The sequence below is a fragment of the Mustela nivalis genome (genome assembly GCF_964662115.1).
Source record: "Mustela nivalis genome assembly, chromosome: 10".
Lineage (NCBI taxonomy): Eukaryota > Metazoa > Chordata > Mammalia > Carnivora > Mustelidae > Mustela > Mustela nivalis.
In genome coordinates this window covers 109,570,997-109,596,880 of record NC_139029.1, presented here as the reverse complement: position 1 = coordinate 109,596,880, position 25,884 = coordinate 109,570,997, and the positions used below count along the sequence as shown (strand labels likewise).

The following is a 25,884-nucleotide window of genomic DNA, read 5'->3' as shown; positions in this document are numbered from 1 at the left end:
GAGATTACTTAAGAATAAAATCTTAGAAAAAAGAGAATATATCTCTTTAGGGGATTCTAATGTTTAGCTAAAGCTGAGTATGTTTTTCTTTTCTTTTCTTTTCTTTTCTTTTCTTTTCTTTTCTTTTCTTTTCTTTTCTTTTCTTTTCTTTTCTTTTCCTTTCTTTTCTTTTCTTTCTTTCTTTTGTTAAACTCTACATCCAATGTAGGGCTCAAATTTGCAACTCCAAGATCAAGAGTCTCATGCTCGGGACGCCTGGGTGGCTCAGTTGGTTAAGCAGCTGCCTTCAGCTCAGGTCATGATCCCAGCGTCCTGGGATCAAGTCCCACATCGGGCTCCTTGCTCAGCAGGGAGCCTGCTTCTCCCTCTGCCACTGCCTGCCATTCTGTCTGCCTGTGCTCGCTCTCTCCCCCTCTCTCTCTCTCTGATAAATAAATAAAATCTTTAAAAAAAAAAAAAAAAAAAAGAGTCTCATGCTCTTCTGACTGAGCCAGCCAGGCACCCCTCTAGTGTATTTTTCTATACATAGAACACCTTATCTAAATAACATATGCCTATTTGTTTGTATACATATTAATATATACATACATACCATTGACACATGTATAAATACATGTGTATAATATACACATACTTTGCACAGATTCAGGGTCATGATAAATACATTATTCTGTGCTTTCTTTTCAATTTTTTTTAAACTGTAGCTTCCATCAACTTAAAGTTTATTAAATTTATAGCCTTCTCTCTATTTTAGTACATGTAGATCTACCTCCTCCTTTTGAATAATGCCATAGTGGTATTTCTTTCCATGGCTGCCCTTGTTTATTTATTTATTAAAATTCCAGTATAGTTAATATACAGTGTCAGTATAATACAGTGACTCAACAATCCTATGTATTGCCCAATGCTCATCCTGGCTGTCCTTTTTGAAAAAAATTATCCCCCAGCTTTATTGAGGTTTAATTAAGAAATAAACATGGCTATCATTGTTAGGAAAAAAAGGGGGTGGGGCCTTTGTTATTACCTTTTGTGATTATGTAATAAGATATGCTTATCATAGAAAATTTAGGAAATTCAGAAACAAGCGTGAAAGAAGAAAAAATGTCATTTGAATGTACCCAGAGAAAAGCCATTTTTTTGTTTTTTTTTATTAACATATAATGTATTATTTGTTTCAGGGGTATAGGTCTGTGATTCATCAGTCTTACATAATTCACAGCACTCACCACAACACACACCCTCCCCAGTGTCCATCATCCAGCCAGCCCATCCCTCCCACCCTCTTCCCTACCAGCAATCCTCAGTTTCCTGAGATTAAGAGTCTTTTATGGTTTGTCTCCCTCTCTGGTTTCATCTTGTTTCATTTTTCCCTCCCTTCCCCTATGATCCTCTGCCTTGTTTCTCAAATTCCTCATATCAGAGAGATTATATGATAATTGTCTTTCTCTGATTGACTTATTTCACTTAGCGTGATACCCTCTAGTTTCATCCATGTTGTTGCAAATAGCAAGATTTCATTTTTTGGTGGCTGCATAATATTCCACTGTATGTATGTATATATATATATATATATATATATATATATATATATATGGCACATCTTCTTTATCCATTCATCTGAAAAACGACGGTTTTAAATGCAAATGTGTGTTATAATATCGAGATTATACTGTATATAGCATTTCTTTCTGTTTGTTTCTTTTGTCTGGGTGGGCTTTTTTGTTTTGTTTTGTTGTTGGATTGTTTTTTTTATGGCTCTGGAGTGCAGGTCTGAATCAGATCTACCTATCCATTAGGGCATATTATCATCTCTGGTCTCATAATGACCTTTTCCTTTTTTTTTTTTTTTTTTTATTCTGCCTATCCTGCCAAAAAGTATACATTCTAATATATTCAATGTATGGCTTAGATATGTCTATGTTTTCAATTTTCATAATGAATTTTGTTTTCCTTTTTACCCAACACCATGTTCTTAGGATCTATCCTCACAACTGTACTTAAATCTGGTGTGTTTCTAACTCCTACATGCAGAGTTTTGTAACTAACTTTTTTCTCTTCACATTATACCATGAACATTTTCCATGTCATTAAATAGCCTTATTAGAACACCATCTGAAATAAGCACATAGTGGTTTTCTCCAGGAGCTTTTAAATTGTTTTCACCTGCTCAGCAACTTAGGTATGGATCGAGGGCCATGAACTGGATAACATCTTGATGGCTAGAGTTTGGCATGTTGTGATTCTAGCTGCTCACTCTAGATGTGCAGTTTGAATTTTTTCCCTTCCCCTGAATCACCATAGTTGGTAACAGCTTATAATAACACCTGGTACTATTTGTTCAGCTTTTTCTCCTCACGAGCTCTAAGCCCCGCCGGATATTATCTTATACTTGAGTCAGCCTGTGAGGCAGGCCATGGTAAGGCGTCTTCTTGCTGCTTCACAAAGGCCCACTGGGCTCAGTGATGGTGTAGCAACTAGGGCCCTGGTGGCCCGCCTCCCAGCTGAGAGCTCCGTGCTTCCTAAAGTGCAAGACAGGTAAAGATTTTTCTGTTAGACTTGCTGGGAGCTGGTAACTGGGGGCAAGACCCCACATGCCAGCAAAGTGCTAACCACCAACCCACGACTGGGTGTGTCTGGGTAACCTTGATGAAGTATCGAATCAGAGTCCTTGTAGTTGGTTGGGTGTTTTTGCTCTAAACCTGCCCGTCCATCAGTAACCCTCTGTGTGCTGGTCTCTGTGCTAGCTGCAGAGAAGACCAAAACGTGTGCCTTTGGGGTGCATCCCTCCTGGTGGGTGTGGCCCAGTCCCTGCCCTTGGGGCGCTGTAGTCTAAAGGGGAACACGGTCTCCCCTCTCGGAGAACTTGTCTAATGGAAGCAGGACCTACAGGTGAGGATGGCATCAGCCTACCTGTTAATCCATTGATACCTGTATAAAAATTACTGGGTGTGTTCTAAAATCATCAGGTGAGTTTGCTAGTTGAGTTCCCTAGCATATGAAGAGTGTTTTCGTGTGAATAACTCAGTGGTCTGGACAAGAGGGCCCACCTGTATGTTGCAGGGGACCTCCTCTTACACAAACACGGGGCCTTCACCTTCTTTTCTCTGCTCTGACTGTAGGTAGATGCCTACATAAGTGAAGATGCCGAGAGCTTGAGAAAGACTGTGCGGGACCTGCTTGTCAAGCTGCGGGAGGCTGAGCGGCAGCACCAGTCAGACCGAGTGGCTTTTGAGGTGAGATTCGGGGTTCAAGGAGAAAGTGCCCAAAGGGTTGGGTTGCTGAATATAGGGGCCATAACTTAGCATGGACTTCATGTCTTTCTGGCATGTGCCAGCCCCTAGAGAGGCCAGGCTTTGAGGCCTGGGCACTTTCCTGTCTGCTTTTCGCATTCCTGGGCATTTACAGTTTTTGCTGTTCAAGTCGAGTCCATGGTTTAAAGGTTGGCACTTGTTTCTCTGCTGAAGTTGAGTGGTAGTGCTGGTCTGGGATAGCAGGTAACTCAGGGGCCATTACTCTTACCACAGGAAGAATTACTGGGCTCTAGGCAGCTCACAGGCAGGGACTGTTGCTGTCAAGGTCACCCATGTCTGGCATGACATCTGACGTAAGGTGGGTACCTCTTAAATGTGGACTGGATAAGTGGGTGGAACAGTATGGCTATAGAAAAATCTGTGTCCATGGAGTCAGAGGACTTCCTGAAGTCAAGTCTTACAGAGCTTTGTGATTTGGAATGAGTATTTCAATTATTGTTACAAAAGCAATACTAAATTATTATGGAAGATTTAAAAAGTACAAAAGTCTGTTGAGAGTGAAAGCCCCCCACAATTTAAAAGTGTGTGAGGTCTGCCATACTTTCCAGAAAATTCTTTGAGTATAAAATGAGGTACACTGGAAAGATACTAGGCTTTTGCATGAGATTAGCCATCTGTTATCTGCTATTGTTCATCCACATATAAAGAATTTCTGTGTCATAAATGTGTAATGATAGGCTGTGCCCTGCCCAGGCATGCCAGGAGCTGGTGGTAGGAAGAAGACCGAATGCTTCTCTTCTGTGAGACTAAGAGAGAATTTTTAAGAGGGATATTGAGGGGGCAGGAGAAGGCACAGGGCTAATCAATTGCCTTTAGAGATGATCTGTTATTTGAGCAAGTAATTTAACCTAAGTATCAGTTCCAAATAATGTAAAAAGGGGTCATTTTAAGTATACAAGTGTGGTCTGTGAATTGAGAGGTAAGACACGTACATGTATATATTGCTCCGAAGGATTTTAGAAACATAAGATAACCCTGTATTTTTCTTAGTGATCAATTTAGTTAAGCGGGTTTTGCTATCCTAAATAGTTTGGACTTCACGTGATACTGTGACGAGTTTGTTCTTGGAACAAAGTAGTTGTGCAGTAAAGGAGTTTGCCGCATCTGTTTCAGAACCCACAATTTGGATAAGTGGGTTGACAATGGATCATTTTGGTGATCAGCTGTTCCCTACCTTCTTGGTACACACCAGGAGGAAGGGATGCTGAGGCTTTAGCACTGACCAGACTCTGAATTTTGGAAAGAATTTTTTTTTGGGGGGGGTAAAGATTTTACTTATTTAATGACAGAGAGACACACAGCAAGAGAGGGGACACAAGCAGGGGGAGAGGGAGAAGCAGGCTTTTTGCCAAGCAAGGAGCAGTGCTCGATCCCAGACCCCTGGGATCATGACCTGAGCTGAAGGCAGATGCTTACACCACTGAGCCACCCAGGTGCCCTGGGAAGAAATTTCTACACTGAGGGGTGTTATGAAGCACTTGTTGGTTTGGGCCATCTGTGGGGGCAGGGGGTCTGCTAGCTCTGGGTTTCAGTGCTTGACCAAAAGGGTCCAGAGTGAAACCCTAAGACCAGAAGGTCCCAGACCGCTGTAGCCACCTGCCCCCAGTTTCTCAGAAGGGGCTGGCCTTAATAAGCAGCCTGTCTGCAGTCAGAGGTGCTGTTTCTGCTGTTGGGGTAGGTTGGCACACCCTCTCAGGATTCAGAGGCTCCTTCCAGGCATTACTGACTGGAGCAACAGGGACAAATGTGGCAGAGGAGTATGTTTTTTCCTTTGTGATCCCGCAGCAGAGTGTGAGGATCAGCCCATGACCCATTAACGCTGTGCTCTGAGGACACACCAACCTGCGTGCAGTGTTAGGTACAGAAGTGAGAGCTTTTGTTTTTATGTTCCTGTCCATGGGGCTAGCCTGTTCCAGGCTAAAAAGGGACCTTTGGAGGCTTTTCTCTTTCTAGTGAATGAAACTCTCTGATCTACGTTTCTATAAAGGCGGTAGCAAGGGCAAGATTGTTAGTTTCCGTGAAAACAACCTGCCAGTGGGCATGGGTTTTCTGTTCCACCAGCAGCAGCCTGCTGTCAGGAAGGGTTCATAGAGAGTCGGCTCTGCACAGGGCTGGTGTGCAGCATGGATGTGTCTCATCACACGTCCTCCTGGGCTTTGCTTTCTTTTCCCGGAGTCTGACTTTGGGAGGGGTCAGACAAACTGGTGACTTTGGTGTTCTGTTTTCCCAGGGCTGCGTGGACTTTTGAGTGGTTATATGGATTCTTCTGTAGCAACTGACTGGGGAGTCAGTGTGGGGTATCTGGGAAGAACTGAGATGAATAATGAAGTCATTGTGTTCTAGCATTGGCTCTGTTATTCCCTAGTTTTGTACTTTGGGTAAATCGGTTGACCTTTAGTTGCAAAAGGAGAGGATTAGACTAGATGAGTACCAATTCTTCTCATGACATTAGCGAGCAGTAACTGTGTGCTAGGTACTGGGCTGAGCTCTGGAAATATAATGGTTCTTGCCGATGGCCCACTGGGGCGTGCACACAAGTGACTGGGCAAAATCCCCTCGGTGCTCTAAGAAGGAAGGCCACACAATGGAAGGACTACTCACTGGGCATGGAGGCTTCTGGAAGAAAGGATATCTAAGCTGAGACCTGATGTTGGCATGCGGGAGGAAGGGAGGCAAGTTCTTCCTTAATTTTTCATTCTAAAATTCTGCTTCTTTCTCTCCCAAATTGGCTGTCATCTTGAAAATGGAACAATTCTTCCTGGGGCCCTTCTAGGTGCTATTTTGTCCTTGTTATGCAGGCTGCAGTATTGCTTGATGTGAGGGTGAGGAAGAGTGGGAACAAAGAAGGAAGGGCGTGGAGATATGCTCCCCTGGATTCTTTGTGTTTGCATTTATAGGAAAGTCACAGCCCTGGGTTAATCTTGGGTGGCACTGGCCAACTGGGGGCTGGGGCAGAGGAGATATTGACAAAGTCCACCATCTGGAAAGTGCTAATGGGTTCCAAATGTCACTCTAAAGTAGAGCTGGATCAGGGGGCCTGGGTGGTGCAGTCAGTTAAGTGTCTGACTTGGTTTCAGCTCAGGTCGTGATCTCAGGGTCATGAGATCGAGCCTGGTGTCCAGCTCTATACTCAGTGTAAAGTCTGCTTAAGACTCTCTCTCCCTCTCCTTCTGCCCCTCCCCACACCCCTACCCCTTGCATGTTCTCTCTCAAATAGATAAATAAATCTTTAAAAAATTTTTTAAAAATAACAGCTTGATCAAGTATGTGCCAGTGAACCCTGGAAGTGGAGATACCTGCTGGTTTCCCAAGTCATCCTAGAACCATGAATGGGAAAGAGGGGGGTGCCTCCCTTCCCCCATCGCTGCGCCCTGGGCCCTGGATCCTGGGTTCTTTCCTAAGGTTTTTATCCACGTTTGCTCTTTCCGCTCCATTCCCTTCACCCATCTGCGTCCTGTCTTAGGTCACACTCAGCCGGTACCAGAGAGAAGCAGAACAGAGTCAAGTGGCCCTTCAGAGAGCAGAGGACCGAGTGGAGCAGAAGGAGGCTGATGTCGGAGAGCTCCAGAAGCGCCTGCTAGGCATGCAGGCGGTAATAGTTGGAGTCCTGCCTTCAGGGCCTAACTCCTGCGCTGGGGGAAGAAGGGGGTGGTCCTGGGAATAACTGAGACCACTGTAGTCTGCTTTTATGAACAGTACCAGTAAAACACACTTCACTGCTTCCTCAGCACATACTTTCGAGAACCTTTTAGCCTTTAAGGAACAAGAGGTCTTTCTCTCTGCTAAGCTCAGCCCTTGCTAACTAGAGTTGAACCCATTTCCATTTCAGTTGGGTTCTTATAGAGCTGCCCTTTATGGGCTTGTGCAAAGAAAAGAAAAAAAGAAAAGACGGGACTGCTCTTAAGGAGCCACAGGGCCTGGTTTCCCAGGGACTGGCAGCCATAGCCACCAGGTGGGCCTGGATAACACAGGGCCAAGCTCTCTGTCCAGGTAGCTGGGTGAGGCTGGGAAGTTTCTGTGTGCTGAGGGTGGGAAGAGTTATCCCTGACAGGGGAGGGTGCCTCAGCAAACCAGCTTGGCCTGCTGCTCTTTGGCAGCTATCCCAGACCCAATAGGGGCTGAGCCCCAAGCCCTCAGGCCCCTATCACCCCAAACACAGAAACCATTGCTACCTCCTTATCCTAGGTTTTCTTCCCTTTGGCCCATCCAGGAGCATCAGGCCTTATTGGTGAAGGTCAGGGAGGGAGAAACAGCCCTGGAGGAACTTCGGAGCAAGAACACTGACTGTCAAACAGAGCGAGAAAAGTAAGGGCCCATGTTCCCCGGGGAAGCTGGGGTGCAGGGAGGGGAGGGCGCGCCATGCAGCCTGCAGCTCTGTGGCAGCCTGGCCTGGGGAGGAAGCTGGAGCTGATGTCAGATCTTCCAGCTCTGAGTCACGGTGTGGCTCCTCTGGGTGGGGCCCTGCCCAGGGAGATACTGTTTGGGAGGCTGCCATCTTGGGGGAGTTCATTTTCCACGGAGTAGGAGCCTAAAGTAAAGGCTTCCATGGTGTTAGCGCCAAGGTCAAGTGGGAGCTGGTGAAGTTCCTGCTGTTCTGGCACATCATTCTACAGGCTGTCATACGGGACGCGCATGTGGTAGTATTGCACCACAGTTTCCGCCCCTCAAAACAAAGGCCGACTGGAAATTATCTGAGGGCAAATCAAAAACTTCCTCACAAGTCATGCTTCAAAAAATACAATAAGCATCTTCATGAAGAGATTCAGAACTTCCTGTCCCTTGAAGCTACTCCAGCTGAGAACCAGGGGTCGCTGGGATCCTTTCTGCTCCAAGATGTTCACAGATTCCCTCTGATAAGAGATCCCAGGCCCTACCAGTGAAACTTATGGAGCAAAGAACGGGCCATTTTGGACCTTTAAGGATTTGGAAATTTATCATGCTGCTGGCAATTAATAAGTAAGACCGCAAATGGTAAATCAAAGTTAACAGCATCTTGGGCCTGTTCTCCATAGTGTGAGTTGGATCTTTTTAAATTCAACAGACATCTCCTGGAGGGCCTTCTAAGGCATTTCAAGATGAACAGACATGATCTTTTTTCTTTTTTGTTTTAAAGATTTTATTTATGTATTTGACAGAGATATCGCATGAGAGAGCCGCACAAACAGGGGGAGTGGGAGAAGCCAGCTCCCCAGGAGCATGAACAGCAGCCATAGCCGCCAGGTGGGCCTGGATAACGCAGGGCCAAGCTCTCTGTCCAGGTAGCTGGGTGAGGCTGGGAAGTTTCTGTGTGCTGCCAAAGAGCACACAGAAACCTCCTACTCCATGGAAAGTGAATTCCCCCAAGGTGGCAGCCTCCTAAACAGCAGGGAGCCCGATGTGGGGCTCCATCCTATGGTCCTAGGATCATGACCTGAGCCAAAGGCAGATAGATGCTTAATGAACTGAGCCACCCAGGCGCCCCTACAGACATGATCCTTGCCCGCTTGGACCCCACAGTCAGTGGGGAGTATCTTCCCTCCTTCGGGATAACCTCAGTCTAGGCATGGGAAATGCAGACATTGTATCGTAGCCTCCTTTTGGGCTCAATGTCATCACGGAATTGTTTTAAATTACTCAGCACTCCTTCTTTCCCAGCAGTGGTGCTTATGGGCAGGTGACTGAGAGGAAGCATCAGGAGAAACAGAAAAGACCCAGATAATCCAAAACTGAGGCTTGGGAATGGCACGAAATGGCTATGCACCAAAAATGTTAGTCTTCTTAGTAAAAGGAGACTGGTCAGTAGGGCACTGGAGAGTTGATGGTGGACACTCAGACTGTGTGAGGCTTAGGGAGGATGTCGGGGTTCAGAGTGCATTATACTCCACCCCCAACCTCACCAGGAGCCCTGCCCTCCTGCTGCCTCAGGCAGGAGCGGAGAGAGATGGGTACTAGCAGTCTGAACTCCTGGATACCCTGCCTGGTCGCTGGACCTCTGGGGATCTTGGCCCAGTTGAGAAGATGCAGAGAATATAGCAGTCTCTGGAAATCAGGAGATTTAGGAACACACTTGAATCTTATCTCCCTCTTGACACAGAGTCCTCTCCAACAGCTTGATGGCATTGGGTATCATACTCCCAGCTCCCACTCAAATCTCTCCAGGAATGAGGAGCTCATCACACCTGAGGCAGGGCATGTTCTGACAGCTTGAATGCTGTCTTGTGTTAGCATGAGGACTGCTTCCCTGGACATCAACCTGTCGGATCTAGTTGTACCTTCTAGAACTTTCCAGAATGACTTCTCCATTCTTACCTCTCTGAGCGGCAGTTCCCTTGTTCAGGCTAGCTGACCTCTAGCGAGGCTTCCACCGCACTGTTCCAAGGTGTCCCAAGCAACTCCTCCTTGTGGCAGACCACTGGGGCATCAGGCAGAGAGGATCATGGTCATGGATACCCCCGAAGCCCCAGGTTCTTTCTGTGACTGGGTAGAGAAGTGCATCTTTCCCCCCCTCGCCTCAGCTTTCTGTTCTTCCTCCCCAGGGCTGCCAACCTGGAAAAGGAAGTGGCCGGGCTGCGGGAGAAGATCCACCACTTGGATGACATGCTGAAGAGCCAGCAGCGGAAAGTGCGGCAAATGATAGAGCAGGTAAGCTGTGCCCGCGTCACCCCATGCCACCCACCCCCTCGGGAAGTTGCCGTGTGGGGCCCGGCCCTGTTTTCCTGTCAAGTCTATGCCTTTGCTGTTCATGCTCCTGGGGAGCTTGGCTTATAGTTCTTATATTAAAACATTTATGCGGCACCTGGGTGGCTCAGTTGGTTATGCGTCTGCCTTCAGCACAGGTCTTGATTCCAGGGTCCGGGAATGGAGTCACAAGTTAGGCTCCCTGCTCCCCCTGACTCATTCTCTGAATTTCTCTTGCTCTCTCTCAAGTAAATAAAAATTAAAATAAAGAACAAAGAAAAAAAACAAGAAAAACATTTATGGCTACCAGTTACTAGATTTGAGTGATTGGTATTTGCTTTTCTCCTGTCTTTCCCCTTTGACTTTAATCATCTGCCTTCTGCTGGGAAGGAAGGAAAAGGTTAGTCTCTCTTAAACGTTGAAGAACACTGGTAAATGAATAATGAAGTCACAATAAAGTCACTTATCTGGGTGCAGATTATCAACCTTTGACCCTTACAGCAGATTTTCTGCCTTCCCCTACCAAACTCAGGATATGGTGTTTTGCAGAATAGTCTTCAGAATTTAGAATTCTGAATTTAGAATTTAGAATTCTTTCAGAATTTAGAACACCCTAACTGGGAGGGCATATTTGCTGCCTGTCAGCTCCACAAGGACTAGGATTTTTCTATCTTGCTCCCTGCTGTTTCCTGGTGTCTAGAACAGAGCCTGTCTCATAGTAAGCACTCAAGAGATATTTCTTTTTTTTATTTTTTAGATTTTTATTTATTTTAGAGAGAGGGAGCACAAGTGTAGGGGATGCATAGAGGGAGAGGGAGAAACAGGGTCCCCCGCTGAGAAGGGAGTTCTATGTGGGGCTGTATCCCAGGACCCAAAGGCAGATGCCTAACCAACTGAGCCACCCAGGTGCCCTGACGGTTACTTCTTTTTTTTAAGATTTTATTTATTTATTTGAAAGAGAGACAGGCAGAGGGAGAGGAAGGGAAGCAAGCTCCCTGTTAGAGCAGAGAGCCCGATGTGGGGCTCGATCCCAGGACCCTGGGATCATGACCTGATCTGAAGGCAGCAGCTTAACCCACTGAGCCACCCAGGCACCCCCCCGCCCCCCGACAGTGACTTCTTGGATGAATGAATGAACAATGTGTATTTCTCAACATTAAACGGAATGGGTTTTAAGCCATCCCTGATTTTGGATCGTCAGGGTGGTGGTCTCACCACCCTTCCCCTCACACCTGGGATAATCAAGAGCTCAATATGGAGTGAAAGGAGGCTTTTCTCAAAAAGCTAAGGAAGTCATGTAAGAGGTACAAAAGTCTGCCTTTTGCTTCTGGCTCCCCAGCAGCAGGGGGAGGTTTGACAAGCATATACTGAGTCATTTTAAAATGAACCCTATTATCTCCCACATCTTTGCAGCTCCAGAATTCAAAAACTGTGGTCCAGTCAAAGGACAGCACTATCCAGGAGCTTAAGGAGAAAATCGCCTACCTAGAAGCAGAGGTGTGTGTACTGGGCAGTCCTGGGAAGGGAGCAGGCTCTTGAAGTCAGGACCGTACATAGGGAGGGAGAGAGATTCTGCCTGGCTGCTGCTCTGAAATGAGCATCTGGGATCATTGTTATGGAGTCAGTGCTTTCTGGAACCCTTCAGGGAGTTACGGTGATGAAACCTGTCCCCACTCTAAGGGGGCCCATCATCCCGTGTCATGAGTTTAGCAAAAGAGGAGACCATGAGCTGGGCTGTGAATGGGGAGGCATTCCTTAGGAGGGGGTCTTGTATTCTTCACGGCTAAGGTGGTGGCCTCGTTCAGCTCCTGAGTTCTTAGTCTAATTCCCCCCTTTCCTGAAAGCTGGGGAGGACAGCAGGGAACGATCAGTGTCACACAGAATTCTCGAAGGGAGGAATCAGGAGTGAGAGCTGGAGGAAGAGGGTGGTCAGGCATGGTGAAGATGAGGGAAGAGGGGGGAGGGTACCCTGGTGGTGGCATGCATGGCAGGGGTAGTGGGGACCGCAGCACAGACAGAGGTGCAGAGACAATGTCACAGCTGGCCGACTCTGACCCCACAACCTGTATTACAGAATTTAGAGATGCATGACCGGATGGAACACCTGATAGAAAAGCAGATCAGTCATGGCCATTTTAGCACCCAGACCTGGACCAAGACCGAAAACCTGGGCAAGTGAGTGGGAGTGCCCATGGTGGGGCCTGGGTGAGGAGTATGGGAGGAGGGACAGAGCTGTGGGAAGGAAAGCGTTAGTGTTGAGGCCAAGGACAAGGCTCTTTTAAATCCTGTTTCTGTTCTCAGTGTCTAATCTGACCTGTTCTCCACCTGAACCATTTTCTAACCAGGTCGGAGTAGAGCCTGGTAGCATAGCCCCAGGGAGGCTCACAAAACAGCCTCTGGATGCAGATGGACCCCCTGAAATTGTTTGTGACAATCAAGGTGTAGCAAAGTGTGTATTTCTAGAGAGAGGCCCTTTTTTTTCCCAAGAGACTCACAGAAAGGTCCCAGATTTTGAAAAACATCAAGAATCCCAGCTAGACCCGCTTCTCAGCTGTTGAACTGCTCCCTGTTTTTCCGCCACCCCTATTCCTCAGATAGCAGCACCCACCCCCCCTTCTCTTCTCTTAGACACTGCTGACAGTTACAGTTCCGAAGTCTGAGAACCAAGAACTCAGCTGGCACTGACGTGTGGAACCCAGGGCCGGGTGGGGGTTCAGACATGGGAGGTGGCTGTGTGTGGGACAGGCGACAAGCAGCACTCAGAGTTTGCCATTTTCTTTCAGCGTGAGGATATCCAAGCCTCCCAGCCCTAATAAGCCCATGCCTCTTATTCGAGTGGTGGAAACATGAGCAGAAGAGCTGGACGCTGCTGTTGCCGCTGCTTCTCACCTGCGGAGAAGCCGCCGCCCCTGTAGGCTGCTCGCCCCGACTTTGACTTCCTGACTGATCCCTGGGCTGGGGGTCCATGTGTCCCACTGTTTCCAAGCTCCTGCCCCCCTGTGTGCTGGGCAGACAGAGGATGCACACCCCTTCTGGACACTGCAGCCCTGGAGGACGTTCACCCACCAGCGAGAGCCAGGGCAGTATCCTTATTCCTATAGTTACTAGTTTTCTCTGTAGTAGAGCCGCCCTTCTCTTGTAGGCTGGAGTTCAGCTGCCCCAGGATCCAGGCCCTCACTGGGTCGGGAGAGGTGGCAAGATTTCCCTCACCCAGAGAAGCTGGAGGCACCAAGGTCTACAGCGAGGGGAGGGTATCCGGGGAAGGGGGAATGAAGTTCCCTCCACAAACACAGCTCAGTTCTTCACAACTCATTGTTTGTTTTTCCACTCACTCTGCCCTCAGCCCCTGCCTACCCGGGCCTCCTACAGACAGACCCAGAGCGACCTGTCATGGCCTGGGGCAGAGTCAGTGAGCTGCAGCTTTGACTGGCCAACCTTGTCTTCCTGGGAGAAGGAAATGTACATTCCGGGAGTAGCTTTTAGTGGAAAGGTTCTGTGGGGCCACAGGGAGTAATGTGTGACTTCTCTCTGCTGGGGAGACTCCCAGCATCTCTTAGGGTTTTCCCCTAAGATGCAGTGCAAGGTACACCTCAGTCTTTTTGACTCAAGAGCTAAAAACTGTTTTCACTGGGTTACATTGATCTCAGTGAAACTCTCATTGTATTTATTTTGCTAAGTTATTGGTGTTTTCCCTTACATCTCACGATTGATTTAATACTGGAGTTTTATAGCCTTCTCTTGTGGTGTTTGGATTTGCTCCATGCTGGGAAAAATGTGTTCCCACTGGACTTGTTGATTTCAGAAGTAAATCTTTCTCTTTTCCTTCTATCTGCTTCTTTCCCTTCCTCCTTCAAACCTGATCTGAGCCTCAGGGCGGCAAGCATATTTGTCCTGAGGCTTTGGGGTCTGAGTGTGTGTTGTTTGAGGGAAAAGGGTGATCAGGATTCTTGGGGAGGGATTGAGTTCTTCCCCTCAGCCCTCTGCACCCTCTGCTCCACAATCCATCTGTTTCCCTGGCTCTGAACGACCCTGACACTCATCGTGTTTTCTTTAAGGCTCTTCCTGCAGCCTCAAGGAGGAGATATGCATCAGAATGTGGTACTACTGTACTGGTACTGCTGTAGGGCACAGAAACATTCAAAGTCAACATGGGTTAAGTCTTTAGGTCCTCTTTGGCTCAAAACCAGAAGCCCGTGTGCTGGGACTGGGTGGACAGTCTGGGGTCCAGAGTGCCATGCTGGTATTCTCGTTCACTTTCCTCATTTGTAAAACGAGGGGGTCCGGATAATTTCCATGGGCCCTCCCAGTTCTGATGATTTTTTCCTGTGGCATAGTCTTTATATGGCAAACTTAATAAAATATGTTAAATGTGTCTCTTTGAGAAGCTGGCCTATTCCCCTGCCCCACTCCACCACCCCCAACTTTTCTGGGAGGATGAAAAAACATGATTTTAGTGCCTGTTGAAGCTGGGCCGCCTGTTGTCCACATCTGGAAGGTATGGGCCAAGCAGCCCAAACGCTAAAGGACTGTGGCATTCAGAGGAGTTAGAACGTTCCTCTGAAGCAGCTCAGCTTTGTGGGCTGGGTCTTCATTGTAGGAGATGGCCCCCAACTATGGCCCTATCTGAGGTGGTGGCTTTGTGGGAGCCCTACAGTTAGCCAATGTGTGTCCTCCTTGATGGGAGAGAAGAACTGGTCACAGCAGAGATTCTGTGTTCACTTAGAGACTCACCAATCAACATGGGAGGAAGTGGGAACCACTCCAGGTCCTTTGTGGAAACGCCTAGCGCTCTGGAAATGCTGACAGCAGCCGTTTAAGCATTCTGCGTTTGGCTCTCTCTGGGCATCGTTCAATTAGTCAGTCCACTGATCTTTTTCTTTCTCTCTGCCAAGAATATAGTTGACTGCAGAGCCCCCTGGGGCACAGCCAAGTTTACACAAATCTTTCCTAGACCAAAGAAACTAGAAATGCAGCTGCCTTTATTCCCTGGCCCCTTCCCTCTCGTTCCCCTTACTCCTTCACTGGGAAGCGTGGAAATTTTTCTCTTAGGATGTTTCTTCTCCCTTCTGCTTGTCAGCAAATTCACACCCCAGGTTTCAGAATGCATTGGAAACCTTCCATTACAGACCCAGGTCTGCGTTTTGACGGCCCAGGGTTCTCTTTTTTCTTTGGCAGTCTTGCTTGACCTGGGTCTATCTAGACTGTGCTTGTTCACAGAGTATGAAGAGGGTGGAAGCCGGGTGGGGTTGCCTGTGGCGCCAAGACTTGCAAGGCTGGAAGGCAGGAGTGAGTGTACTGCCTTACAGGAAAAGGATGCTCTCACCCAGAGCCTCAAGGGTTTGGTGGGATGAGCAGAGACTTGGATTGGAGATAAAGAAGTGGTCTGGAGACTAGAACTGGGGCTTTGCGAAAGTCCTGGGACCAAACCATGCCTTCCTGTATATTTGCCCCTGTCTACTTGTCTCACCATTGAAAAGGAGCAGGGGCTTGCTCCCAAGGCTAAGGAGGAACAATGGGAAGACAAAGCGGCGTGAAAGCAAAAGGTCATTTATGTCTTAGCAACCTTTCCAATAGAGAGCGAGAGAGGGGAGGAGGACATGGAGCCCAGAGCCTGAGGAAGGGCGTGGTGAGCAAGCTGCTCCTTGATTTCAGCAATCTGTTTATTGCCTGTGTTAGGTCACTGGTAAGCCAACTCTTCCATGCTGCCTGATGATTTTGTGGAGGGAAGATTGAATCTGCCTGCCCGGGACCTTTGCCATGAAGGCCTGTTTCTTTGAGCTGGGTGCTGAGGGCTGCCTGGACACGCAGCCATCAGCAACCAGTTTCCTACAAACCTGGAGCATCAACCCAACGTGGGAAAAGCGGCTTTGCAGGAGCACTCCTCGGCTCCCACATCCCTTCACGTGTACCCTTCTGCAAACAGAAAAAAGCCCAAGAGGGACATGGTATTGCAACCAAGAGGTGCATGGCAACTTCTGGAATTTTTGTTTCTTTTAGTTTTTAAGTTCCAGTTAATACACAGTGTAATAGTAGTTTCAGACATGCAATTTAATGATTCAACACTTGCATACAACACCGGATGCTCTGCATTTCTTAATCCCCATCACTTATTTAACCCATCTCCCCACCCACAGCAACTCTTTTTTAAGATTTTGTTTACTTATTTGAGAGAGAGAGACAATGATAGAGAGAGCATGAGTGGGGAGGAGAGGGAGAAGCAGGCTCTAGGGGGCTCGATCCCAGGACCCCAGGATTATGACCTAAGCCAGAGGCGGAAGCTTAACCGACAGAGCCACTCAGGCGCCCCTCGGCAATTTTCTTTTTTTTAAACTAAATTTCTAAAGCCCGGGCGCCTGGGTGGCTTAGTGGGTTAAGCTTCTGCCTTCAGCTAGACTCGGGTCATGGTCTCAGGGTCCTGGGATTGAGTCCCTCATCAGGCTCTCTGCTCAGCAGGGAGCCTGCTTCCTCCCTGCCCCCACCTGCCTCTCTGCCTGCTTGTGATCTCTGTCTGTCAAATAAATAAATAAATGAATGAATGAATGAATGAATGAATGAATATAAAGCCCAAAGTTGGTTTGCGTATCTTCATCTCTATTTAAAAGAATCTTTCACTATGAAGTGTTCTAAGATTTACTCTGTAAAGATGCTCTTGATAAGATATGGCTTGAAACAACTTAATCTGACCAAGGAGGGCAGTGTCCCTTGGGGAACTAAAGCGGCCTCTCCTCTTTAATGAGCTCTTCAGGATGTGTTGCTGTTTTCTGTGGGGCTTTTAACAATCCCCTGGGTTCCCTCATTCCTCAGAGTCAAGCATCACAGAGCTTGGGCCTGAGCTTGTTCAGGCTCTGACCCAACAGCAGATGTTAGCCTAGGGCCCTTGGCCTCTTTTCCGTGCTTCAATTTAGCACTCTGGCTTTACAAGGAGAAAGTATGTCCTGTCTTCCCAGTTCTGAGCACCAAGGCCTTGAAACTCAAAGCTGGAGACCTAAATAGTTCCTAGGCTGAAGGCAAAGGAGATGTTTCTTACAGGGAGTGATAGCTCTGCGTGCTCTGCAGGTTGTCAGTGAGACTGCTTTGAACTCTCAAATGTGTGTGGCCTTCTAGCCGCAATCTCTCCCGCTGGAGCCTCCTGGGACATGGGACTGAGGGTGGATGGTGACAGGATAATATAGTTCCTGACAAGGTCTTGGTCACCAACTTGTAGGCCACAGGATCTCAGACAGCTGAGGGAAAGAAGGCACTCATCCCCATCACTTAATCCGCTAGCTCAGTGCTGCTTACACACCTAGGCCTTTCTTCCCTCTCCCTGGTATTCTGGGTACTGTGTCTGCAGGAGTTTGGGGACCCTTATACCTCTTCTATGTGTCTCTCTCTGTGTTTGTGTGTGTGCTGCCTGCTATGGAAAACATTATTGTGGGGGGAGAAATCTGAAAAACTCTGTCATTTAGGAAAACCTCTCTTTTCCACCTATGTTTCCTCTGTAGTACTCTCACAGGACACTTCACTTCTGAGGCTCCTGGTCACAGAATGGGTAGGCTTCCCCCTCTTCCCCACTGAGGACCCCTGCTGGGCGTCCTGCAATTTAACCTCATTCTGTCACCATCTGCCCAGAGACACCAGCCTCTCCTTCAGGTAAGTGCTTAACCCACAGGACTGTTCCCTGCGTCAGATGCCAATCACAAGTAGCAACTTCCCAGATTACCACAACTTCTGTCTGACTTCGCTACCAATTGGAGGTTCCCACAACCCCCTCTTTAGCTTAGATTAATTTGCTACAGTGGATCGCAGAACTCAGGGAAACGTCGAAGTTTACAGTTTATTACAGGACACGATAAAAGATACAGATGAACAGCCAGGTGAAGAGATACCGAAGGTGAGGTCTGGGAAGGTCCCAAGTGCAGAAGCCTCTGTCCCCGTGGAGCTGGAGGAGGGGTTGATGCGTGCCACCTTCCACGTGTGCACGTGTTTTGCTGGCCTGAGAGCTCTTGGAGCCCTATATACTGTTGGGGGTTTTGGAGGCTTTTTCAAATAGGCATGGTCAGTTATTAACTCCCATTTCCAGGCCTTCCCTCTCTGAAGAATTGGGGATGAGGCTGCAAATGCCAAGCTTCTAATCACGCTTGACCTTTCTGGGACCAGCTCTTGCCCAGGAGCTTGCCCAGAGTCACCTCACAAGAACAAAGATGCTCCCAATGTTCTTCTATCACTTAGGAATTCACAAGGGTTACGGGAGCCCTGTGTTGGGAACCAAGGCCAAAGACCAAATATGAGAACAAGAAATGTTCCCAGTGTCCTTATCACTTAGGATATTACAAGGCTTTTAGGAACTCTGTGCCAGGAACTGAGAGCTGAAACCAATATGTATATATATTATTTCTGTTATCTCACAACTTGTCTATAGTACAGACCTCTCTTCTTGGATCTATTGTAATCTCAGGGTCAGGAGGACAGAAATTGACTACCTTCCCAAATAGTGCTATACCGTTCTCTTTCTCGTTGTAAAAAGAGTCACTCTTCAGTGAGTCAGGCTGGAGACTTTGGGCTGTCTTTGACTCCTTTTTCCATTCCTTCATCCGTTGTGTCCCATTGGTCAACATGTCCTGATGCTTCCTTGTTTGAAAAATCCCTAAGACTTGCCTCTTGTGTCCACAGCCTTGTCTCAGTCAGCCTTAAAAGCTGGATTGCCTCAGAAGCCAGTGTCTTCTGGTTTCCTACCTTCTAGTCTAACCTACCCCAAGCCCATCCTCCTTACCACCATCATTTGAATCTTTCCCAAATACTAGGTTCATCCTATTAGCTGAAGGTTCATCCTTCAGCCAGGATGAAAAAAAAAAACTGAGGGGAAACAGGACAGTCTCCAAAGATTAAAATCTACCTGTAAGAGGAGGGGCAGGTTTACTCCATCTGGCTCCAGAGGGCAGAACTTGGGTATGTGGGTGGTTTTGGTGGGAGACCGCCAAGAAACGAAAGAATGCGTAGACAAGGAGGGAGTCAGCTGGCCTGTCCTGTCCAGTTGGCAAGTTTCCCTGCAGACACCAGTAATAGCCCAATTTGAAAACACCCTGAAATATAAAATACCTAGAAATTGGGGCACCTGTGTGGTGCAGTTGATTCAGCGTTGGGCTCTTGGCTTCAGCTCCGGTCATGATCTCAGGGTTATGGGATCGAGCCCCGCAATGTGCTCCGCACTCAGCCGGGGAGTCTACTTGAGTTTCTCCCTCTCTGCCCCCTGCCCTGTGCTTGCTCACTCTCAAATAAATAAATCTTTAAAAAGATACCTGGCAGGGGCACCTGGGTGGCTCAGTGGGTTAAAGCCTCTGCCTTCGGCTCGGGTCATGATCCCCGGGTCCTGGGATCGAGCCCCGCATCGGGTTCTCTGCTCAGCAGGGAGCCTGCTTCCTCCTCTCTCTCTCCCTGCCTGCCTCTCCACCTACTTGTGATTCTGCCTGTCAAATAAATAAATAAAATCTTTAAAAAAAAAAAAAAAGATACCTGGCAATTGTTTTTATTGGAAATGTCAGTGAGCGATGTGAAGACAATGACCAAATTTTGTTGAGAAATATGGGAAAAGTCAATGAAGGAAAACTTCCCTGACTGGCAAAGTTAAAATTATAAAGATGTCAATTCTTTCTTAATTTATTTCAGGCTTTGTGTAATTGCAGTGAAAATCCCAATAGAGTCCTTTTAGAATTGGCTATATTTTAAAATTTATCTGGAAGAATAAATAGGGGAGATGGCAAAGAATATGTTGAAGACAGAGCTTAACTGGGAAGAAAGAGTATTAGCCTTGGCAAACAGTAAAACATTATATAGCTTATACATCAATTTAACAGACTGGCAAGGCAAAAATTTTATATAATTTTATATAAGCCTTGGCTCAGGGGGTTAAAGTCTCTGCCTTGGGCTCAGGTCATGATCCCAGGGATCCCAGGATTCGGGGATCTAGTCCCACATCAAGCTCTGCTCAGCAGGGAGCCTGCTTCCTCCTCTCTCTGCCTGCCTCTCTGCCTACTTCTGATCTCTGTCAAATAAATAAATAAATAAAAATCTTAAAAAAAAAAAACAAAAAACCACCATGGGGGGCTCCTGGGTGGCCTAGTCAGCTGAGCATCTGCCTTCAGCTCTAAACCTGGTCACAGGGTCCTGGAATTGAGCCCCACATCAAGTTCCCTGCTTAGTGGAGAGCTAGCCTCACTCTCTGCCCCCTCTGCCTTCTCTGCCTGCCCCTTCCCCTGCTTGTGCTCTCTCTCTCTGACAAATAAATAAAATCTTTTAAAAAAATAAAAAGAACAATGGGGAGAAAGGCATTTGAACAGATGGTTAAAATTTGGGACATGGGAGCAGGTATAGGACTCTATCCTTAAATAGTACAACTAAATAAATTCCAGGTAAATTAAATATTACAAGTTAACTGTAGGCAGAAATATAATTTAATAACTCTGAGAGGAGATCCATTTAGAATTTTAGTCCTCAAGGTCATGAAGGTATATGTCAATTATACCTCAATAAAAAAATTTTAATTCACAAAAATGTGACTTCTGAATTAAACTGAAGGCCAAAAGAATGAGGAATTCTTAGTGACAAAGATGAAAAAAAAATAGTCGCATTTTTTACTGATAAGCTCAAACAAAATGATTGAAATACTAAGATCCCCTTAGACCACTGATCAATATGAGGATGGATAATTCCTACATATGTTTATTAAGCTCCCACTCTATGCAAGCCATGTAGCTTTGCACCCTAGGATTCCCCTAGGGTGACCAAGGGAGACAAGTGTGTCGAGGCGGAGAACGTGGATTGCAAGTCCGATGGGCTTAAGCAATAAAGGGTCAGTCTTACGGTTCAGGTGACAGGAAAGTCAGAGACGCTGTAGGCCCAGGCAAGTGTCCATAGAGTACTCTGAGGTCTCACTAAAGACCTGGGTTCATTCTCTTTGTTCTCTCTGCGCAAGAGGTTTGTTACAGTGCTTATTGTAATAGTGTAAAATGAGAGACAACATGTGTCCAACAGCAGAGAAATGGGTCCCTGGGATATTATGCATTCACTACAAATGGCCTTTATGAAGACTATGCTTCGAATGTTAAGTGACGAAAAGTAGGGCTCAACATTTTAGGGACACCTATTACAGCTTTGCAAAAGAAAAAAATGTTTCTGAAAAGGCTAGAAATAAATACTCTGAACCATTCCCCATGCTTGTGCAATGTGGCTTGTTTTTCTGCTTGGTTTTTGCTAACTTAGCCCTTCATTTTCCAAATTTCCTATGGCGTTCATTCTTTTCTCTCTAGCAAGGCTGCTTCCCACACTGCCTTCAGCTCATGCAGGGATCAGTCTTGTCTTTGTACATTTTCCGGTATTGGTTCCTTCACCTGGAATGCCTTCCTCTTTTGACCTATTAACCCGTTAGACATTTACTGATAATCAACACGAGGATATTTGTGGAATGCATGGAAGACAGTGTACAAGAAAACACTTTGTGTAGAGCTTTACAGATGTTAGTTTTTATCATGAGGAAATAAAAAGGAAGGAGTAAGGAGGAAGAGAAAGATGCCTATTCTTTGCACATTATTGTGCCAGGCGCTAAGGGAGGACAGACTGGAAAAATCCAGAAGCTTACCATCTAGTCAGGTGGGTAGGGGAAAAACAACAACATGTGGAATGCTAACATGAGAGAGGCAAGTAGTGCTGTGAGAGAAGGGTGGGGAGGATGTGGGGTTAGAAGCAGACCCTGAAGGATTTGGGCAGGTAGGTCCCAGGAGAAAGGGCAAAAAGAAAGTCCAAGTGAGAAATAATCAGCCTGAATGGGGGGTAGTGGGCACAGCTGAAGAATCCTGCTGGAGAAGTAGTGGGGGACTAGGAGGTGTGGGAGGCAGCTAGGGTGGGCATGCCCCCAGAATCTGGACTCTAATCTTTACAATAACGGGTCTCCAACGGAGTTTTTTAAAAATTAGTGTGTAGGTTTCAGCGGGACAAGGGTCTTCCTTGTCTGTCCTGTTCAACACTGAATCCCTAGTGCATAGAAGCATGGTTCCTGGCACACAGTAGGTGCTCAATAAATGTCAGTTGAAGGGAAGTGGGAATGAAGGCTCATCCCAAAGAGGTAGATGACACAGATTGAAAAGGTCAAGGCTGGTGGCAGAGACACAAATTAACAGACTGTTAGGGTACCTCCAGGCATGAAGTAATGAGAGACTGACCTGCGCTAATGGCTACAGAACTGGAAAGTAAGGGACTGCTGTGATAGTCATTTGGAAAGATGGGATAGGTCCTGGTGCCTGACCAACTGAATGCAGGACATGGGGAGAAAAAAATCTAAGATATCATCAAGGAAAGTCATTCATGCTTCAAGATGGCCTGGGTTCCTCTGCCAGGAAGGCTTCCCAGAATTCTCAAGCTGTGTGTTCCCTTTCTGAACTTAACACAAATAATCTGTATCACCCCGTTTTAGGGTGCAACATTATCATCCAGACTTTGCAAGTGCTTGTGTCCCCAACTAGACTGCAAGCTTTATATTTTATTTTAAAGATTTTATTTATTTATTTGACAGAGGGAGACACAGCGAGAGCGGGAACACAAGCAGGGGAGAGGGAGAGGGAGAAGCAGGCTTCCCGTCAAGCAGAGAGAGCCTGATGCGGGGCTCAATCCCAGGATCTTGGGATCATGGCCTAAGCAGAAGGCAGACACTTACATGACTGAGCCACCCCTAGACTACAAGCTTTTAAAAGGTCAGGGTTATCTCCAAGCCCCTGAATGCCTGCCCTTCCTACTCCTGCAAAGTAGATGCTCAGTAAGTCTTTAATCATTTAGAAGAGACCTGTGTTCTCCTCCATGCTGAAGAGGGTGCTTTACTTCTGTTTTCTTTTTTGTTCTCTTTTCTCTTTTTTTTTTTTTTTAAATTATTTTCATCTTCTCTCTTAGTTGGTTCGAGGGAGTGAGGAGGAGGCCCATCCTGAGTACTAATACATTCCCCATGGAAAAGCCAAGGGCCAACTATTGGCATTGCCACCAGCAATGAGGAATTTCATTCATTCATTAGTTCTTATATGGGCTTAGTCATAGGGGAATGGTGTAGCATAGAGCCGAAGCTCAGCATGGGCTTTGGATTTTGCTTATAATCTTAGATCTTAGATCTGTCATTTACTGGCCATGCTGGCTTGGAAAATTTATTTATCCTATCTTCTCTTTAATTTGCTCATCCATAAAATCAAAATGATAATGTCCACCTTACAACATCTACCGAGAGCTAACCATGTGCCAGGCACTGCCATTTGAGTCCCATTTTACAGATGAGGAAATGGATACGCAGAGAGGCTGACCATGCACAGGTGAGAAGTGTAGAACTGGGAGCAGGTCCTAGGCCATCCAATCCCATGGCTCCTGTGCTTGGGCTGCTTTTGAACCTCAGAGGTGTGGCCATGGTCCCCACAGAGCCATATGGAAGGATCACGTGCCACAGGTCTGACACACAGCAGACACTGGATATTCTAATATTCTTAACATTTTTGAGCATCTAATGTGTCAAAGGAATAGGCTTAGGCTCCGGGAGTGTGACCAGGAAGAGACACACTCCGCCCTCAGATTGCTACCAGTCCGCTGCTGCCACTAGATATTTGTGGGCCCAGAGGCAAAGCGACAATCATGAACTCTCACTGCTGAAAGATACCACAGAGCCTAGAACTGCCTCACTTTACAGGTGAGAACACTGAGGCCCAAAGTGGGGATGGGGGGAGTCACTCATGGTGGAAGCTTGGATGAGAATCCAGATCTCCTGCATTGGAGTGCTGGGTCCTTGGCCTAAAGAAAGTGTTCAAAAAGGCAGGAGATGGTCCTTATCCAACGCTGGTGTGCGTTTCCAAAGCAGCTTTCCTTGGGGGAGCAGAAGATGGGGTTGGGGGTGTCATGGACAGACAGAGAGAAGCCCATCAGATCTTCTCTGCTTGCCTGGCTCACCAAGTCTTTAGTATCGTCCTGTCTTTCTAAACTTCAAATGGCAGCTCCCTCTTCCTGCCTTGTCTTCCAATGAGGATGGCCAAGTGACAGAATTTCTCTGATCCTTGGGTTCCTTCTCTTAAAAAAAAAAAAAAAGCCAAAAAAGTGGGGGTGGACTAAGGTCTCTTTCAGCTCTAAAAGGGCGTGGGTCTTGTGGGGAATGCTTTCAGAGCATATTTACTCAGTAAACCTGAAAAACAGAAGGAGTTTTTGTTTGCTAAGTGGAGGTTCTGCTATACCGCAGGTTGCAGCCACAAGAGGGCAGCTGGTCCTCGAGCCCCGGGGCAGATGGCCGGGGTGGGCCCCGTAGGAAGAGAGGAAGCAGGCTCTCTCCAGGACCTTCCCTGGGGTCCCAGAGTTTTCCTGTTGTAAATGCCAAACTCACTTCTTTAGCAAAAGGCAGCCAGCAAGCTTAGGGTGAGACGAGGGAGCAATTTTGCAAATTAAGTCTAGCACCAAAAAGATGAAAGACCAGGCCTAAAAAGAAATTGGATTCTAGGAAAGTAAATATTTTATGAAATATTGAAAATGTATCCCTGTCCTAGTTTAAGTTGCCTGCAGCTCACATCATCAGAGGCAGAGCTTTGAGAAGAGCGGGGAGCATTTTACAGGCTGATAAAAAGTATGGCAGGCTTATAGGTGATTTTAAAAACTTATTTGTGAGATTCCACCTCACACCAGTCAGAACGGCTAAAATTAACCAGTCAGGGAATGACAGATGCTGGCAAGGATGCGGAGAAAGGGGAACCCTCCTACTCTGTTGGTGGGAATGCAAGCTGGTGCAGCTACTCTGGAAAACAGTATGGAAGTTCCTCAAAAAGTTGAAAATGGAGCTACTCCTATGACCCAGCAGTCTCACTACTGGGTATTTACCCTAAAGATACAAACGTAGTGATCCAAAGGGGCATGTGCACCCGAATGTTTATAGCAGCAATGTCCACAATAGCCAAACTATGGAAAGAGCCCAGATGTCCATTGACAGATGAATGGATAAAGAAGATGTGGCAGGGGCGCCTGGGTGGCTCAGTGGGTTTAAGCCTCTGCCTTTGGCTCAGGTCATGATCCTAGGGTCCTGGGATCAAGCCCTGCATCGGGCTCTCTGCTCAGCAGGGAGCCTGCTTCCCTTCCTCTCTCTGCCTGCCTCTCTGCCTGCTTGTGATCTCTGTCCGTCAAATAAATAAATAAAAATCTTAAAAAAAAAAAAAAAGTTGTGGCATACACACACACACACACACACAATGGAAAACTATGCAGCCATCAAAAAACAAAGTCTTGCCATTTGCAACAAAGTGGATGGAACTAGAGGGTATTATGCTAAGCGAATTAAGTCAGTCAGAGAAAGACAATTATCATATGATCTCTCTGATATGAGGAATTTGAGAGGCAAGTGGGGGACTGTGGGGGGAAAGGAGGGAGAAATGCAACAAGATGGGACCTGGGAGGGAGACAAACCATAAGAGACTTTTTTTTTTTTTTTAAAGATTTTATTTATTTATTTGACAGAGAGAGATCACAAGTAGAGAGGCAGGCAGAGAGAAAGGGAAGCAGGCTCCCCGCTGAGCAGAGAACCCTATGCGGGACTTGATCCCAGGACCCTGAGATCATGACCTGAGCCAAAAGCAGTGGCTTAACCCACTGAGCCACCCAGGCGCCCCCATAAGAGACTTTTAATCTCAGGAAACAAACTGAGGGCTGCTGGGGTGGGGGAGGGATGGCGTGGCTGGGTTATGGACATTGGGGAGGGTATGTGCTATGGTGAGTGCTGTGAATTATGTAAGACTGATGATTCACAGACCTGTACCCCTGAAAAAAAATACATTATGTTAATAAAATAGTGTACCATAAAAAAAAAAAAAAACTTGTGAGGCTCATGTGTTAGATCAGTGTTTCCTAAAGCTACTTGAGAAGTTTCAGTTTATTTTGCTCATGT

The 25,884-nt window shown here is 46.8% G+C and overlaps 1 protein-coding gene across 13 annotated transcripts in view; it reads left to right on the top strand.

Moving 5' to 3' along the window:
• Positions 1-14,340, top strand: part of TUFT1 (tuftelin 1) — a 48,643-nt gene extending 34,303 nt beyond the window's left edge. For 9 of the 13 annotated variants that reach the window (XM_082685869.1, XM_082685872.1, XM_082685867.1 and 6 more), the window contains 7 exons: positions 3,120-3,233; positions 6,775-6,903; positions 7,522-7,616; positions 9,827-9,932; positions 11,382-11,465; positions 12,043-12,143; positions 12,752-14,340. In XM_082685869.1, the coding sequence (XP_082541995.1) occupies positions 3,120-3,233; positions 6,775-6,903; positions 7,522-7,616; positions 9,827-9,932; positions 11,382-11,465; positions 12,043-12,143; positions 12,752-12,818 (696 nt within the window). In that variant the 3' untranslated portion in view covers positions 12,819-14,340. The remainder of the gene's footprint in view (positions 1-3,119; positions 3,234-6,774; positions 6,904-7,521; positions 7,617-9,826; positions 9,933-11,381; positions 11,466-12,042; positions 12,144-12,751) is intronic. The other 4 variants (XM_082685873.1, XM_082685871.1, XM_082685877.1 and 1 more) reach the window with 1 other exon arrangement.
• The last annotated feature ends 11,544 nt before the right edge of the window (positions 14,341-25,884 follow it).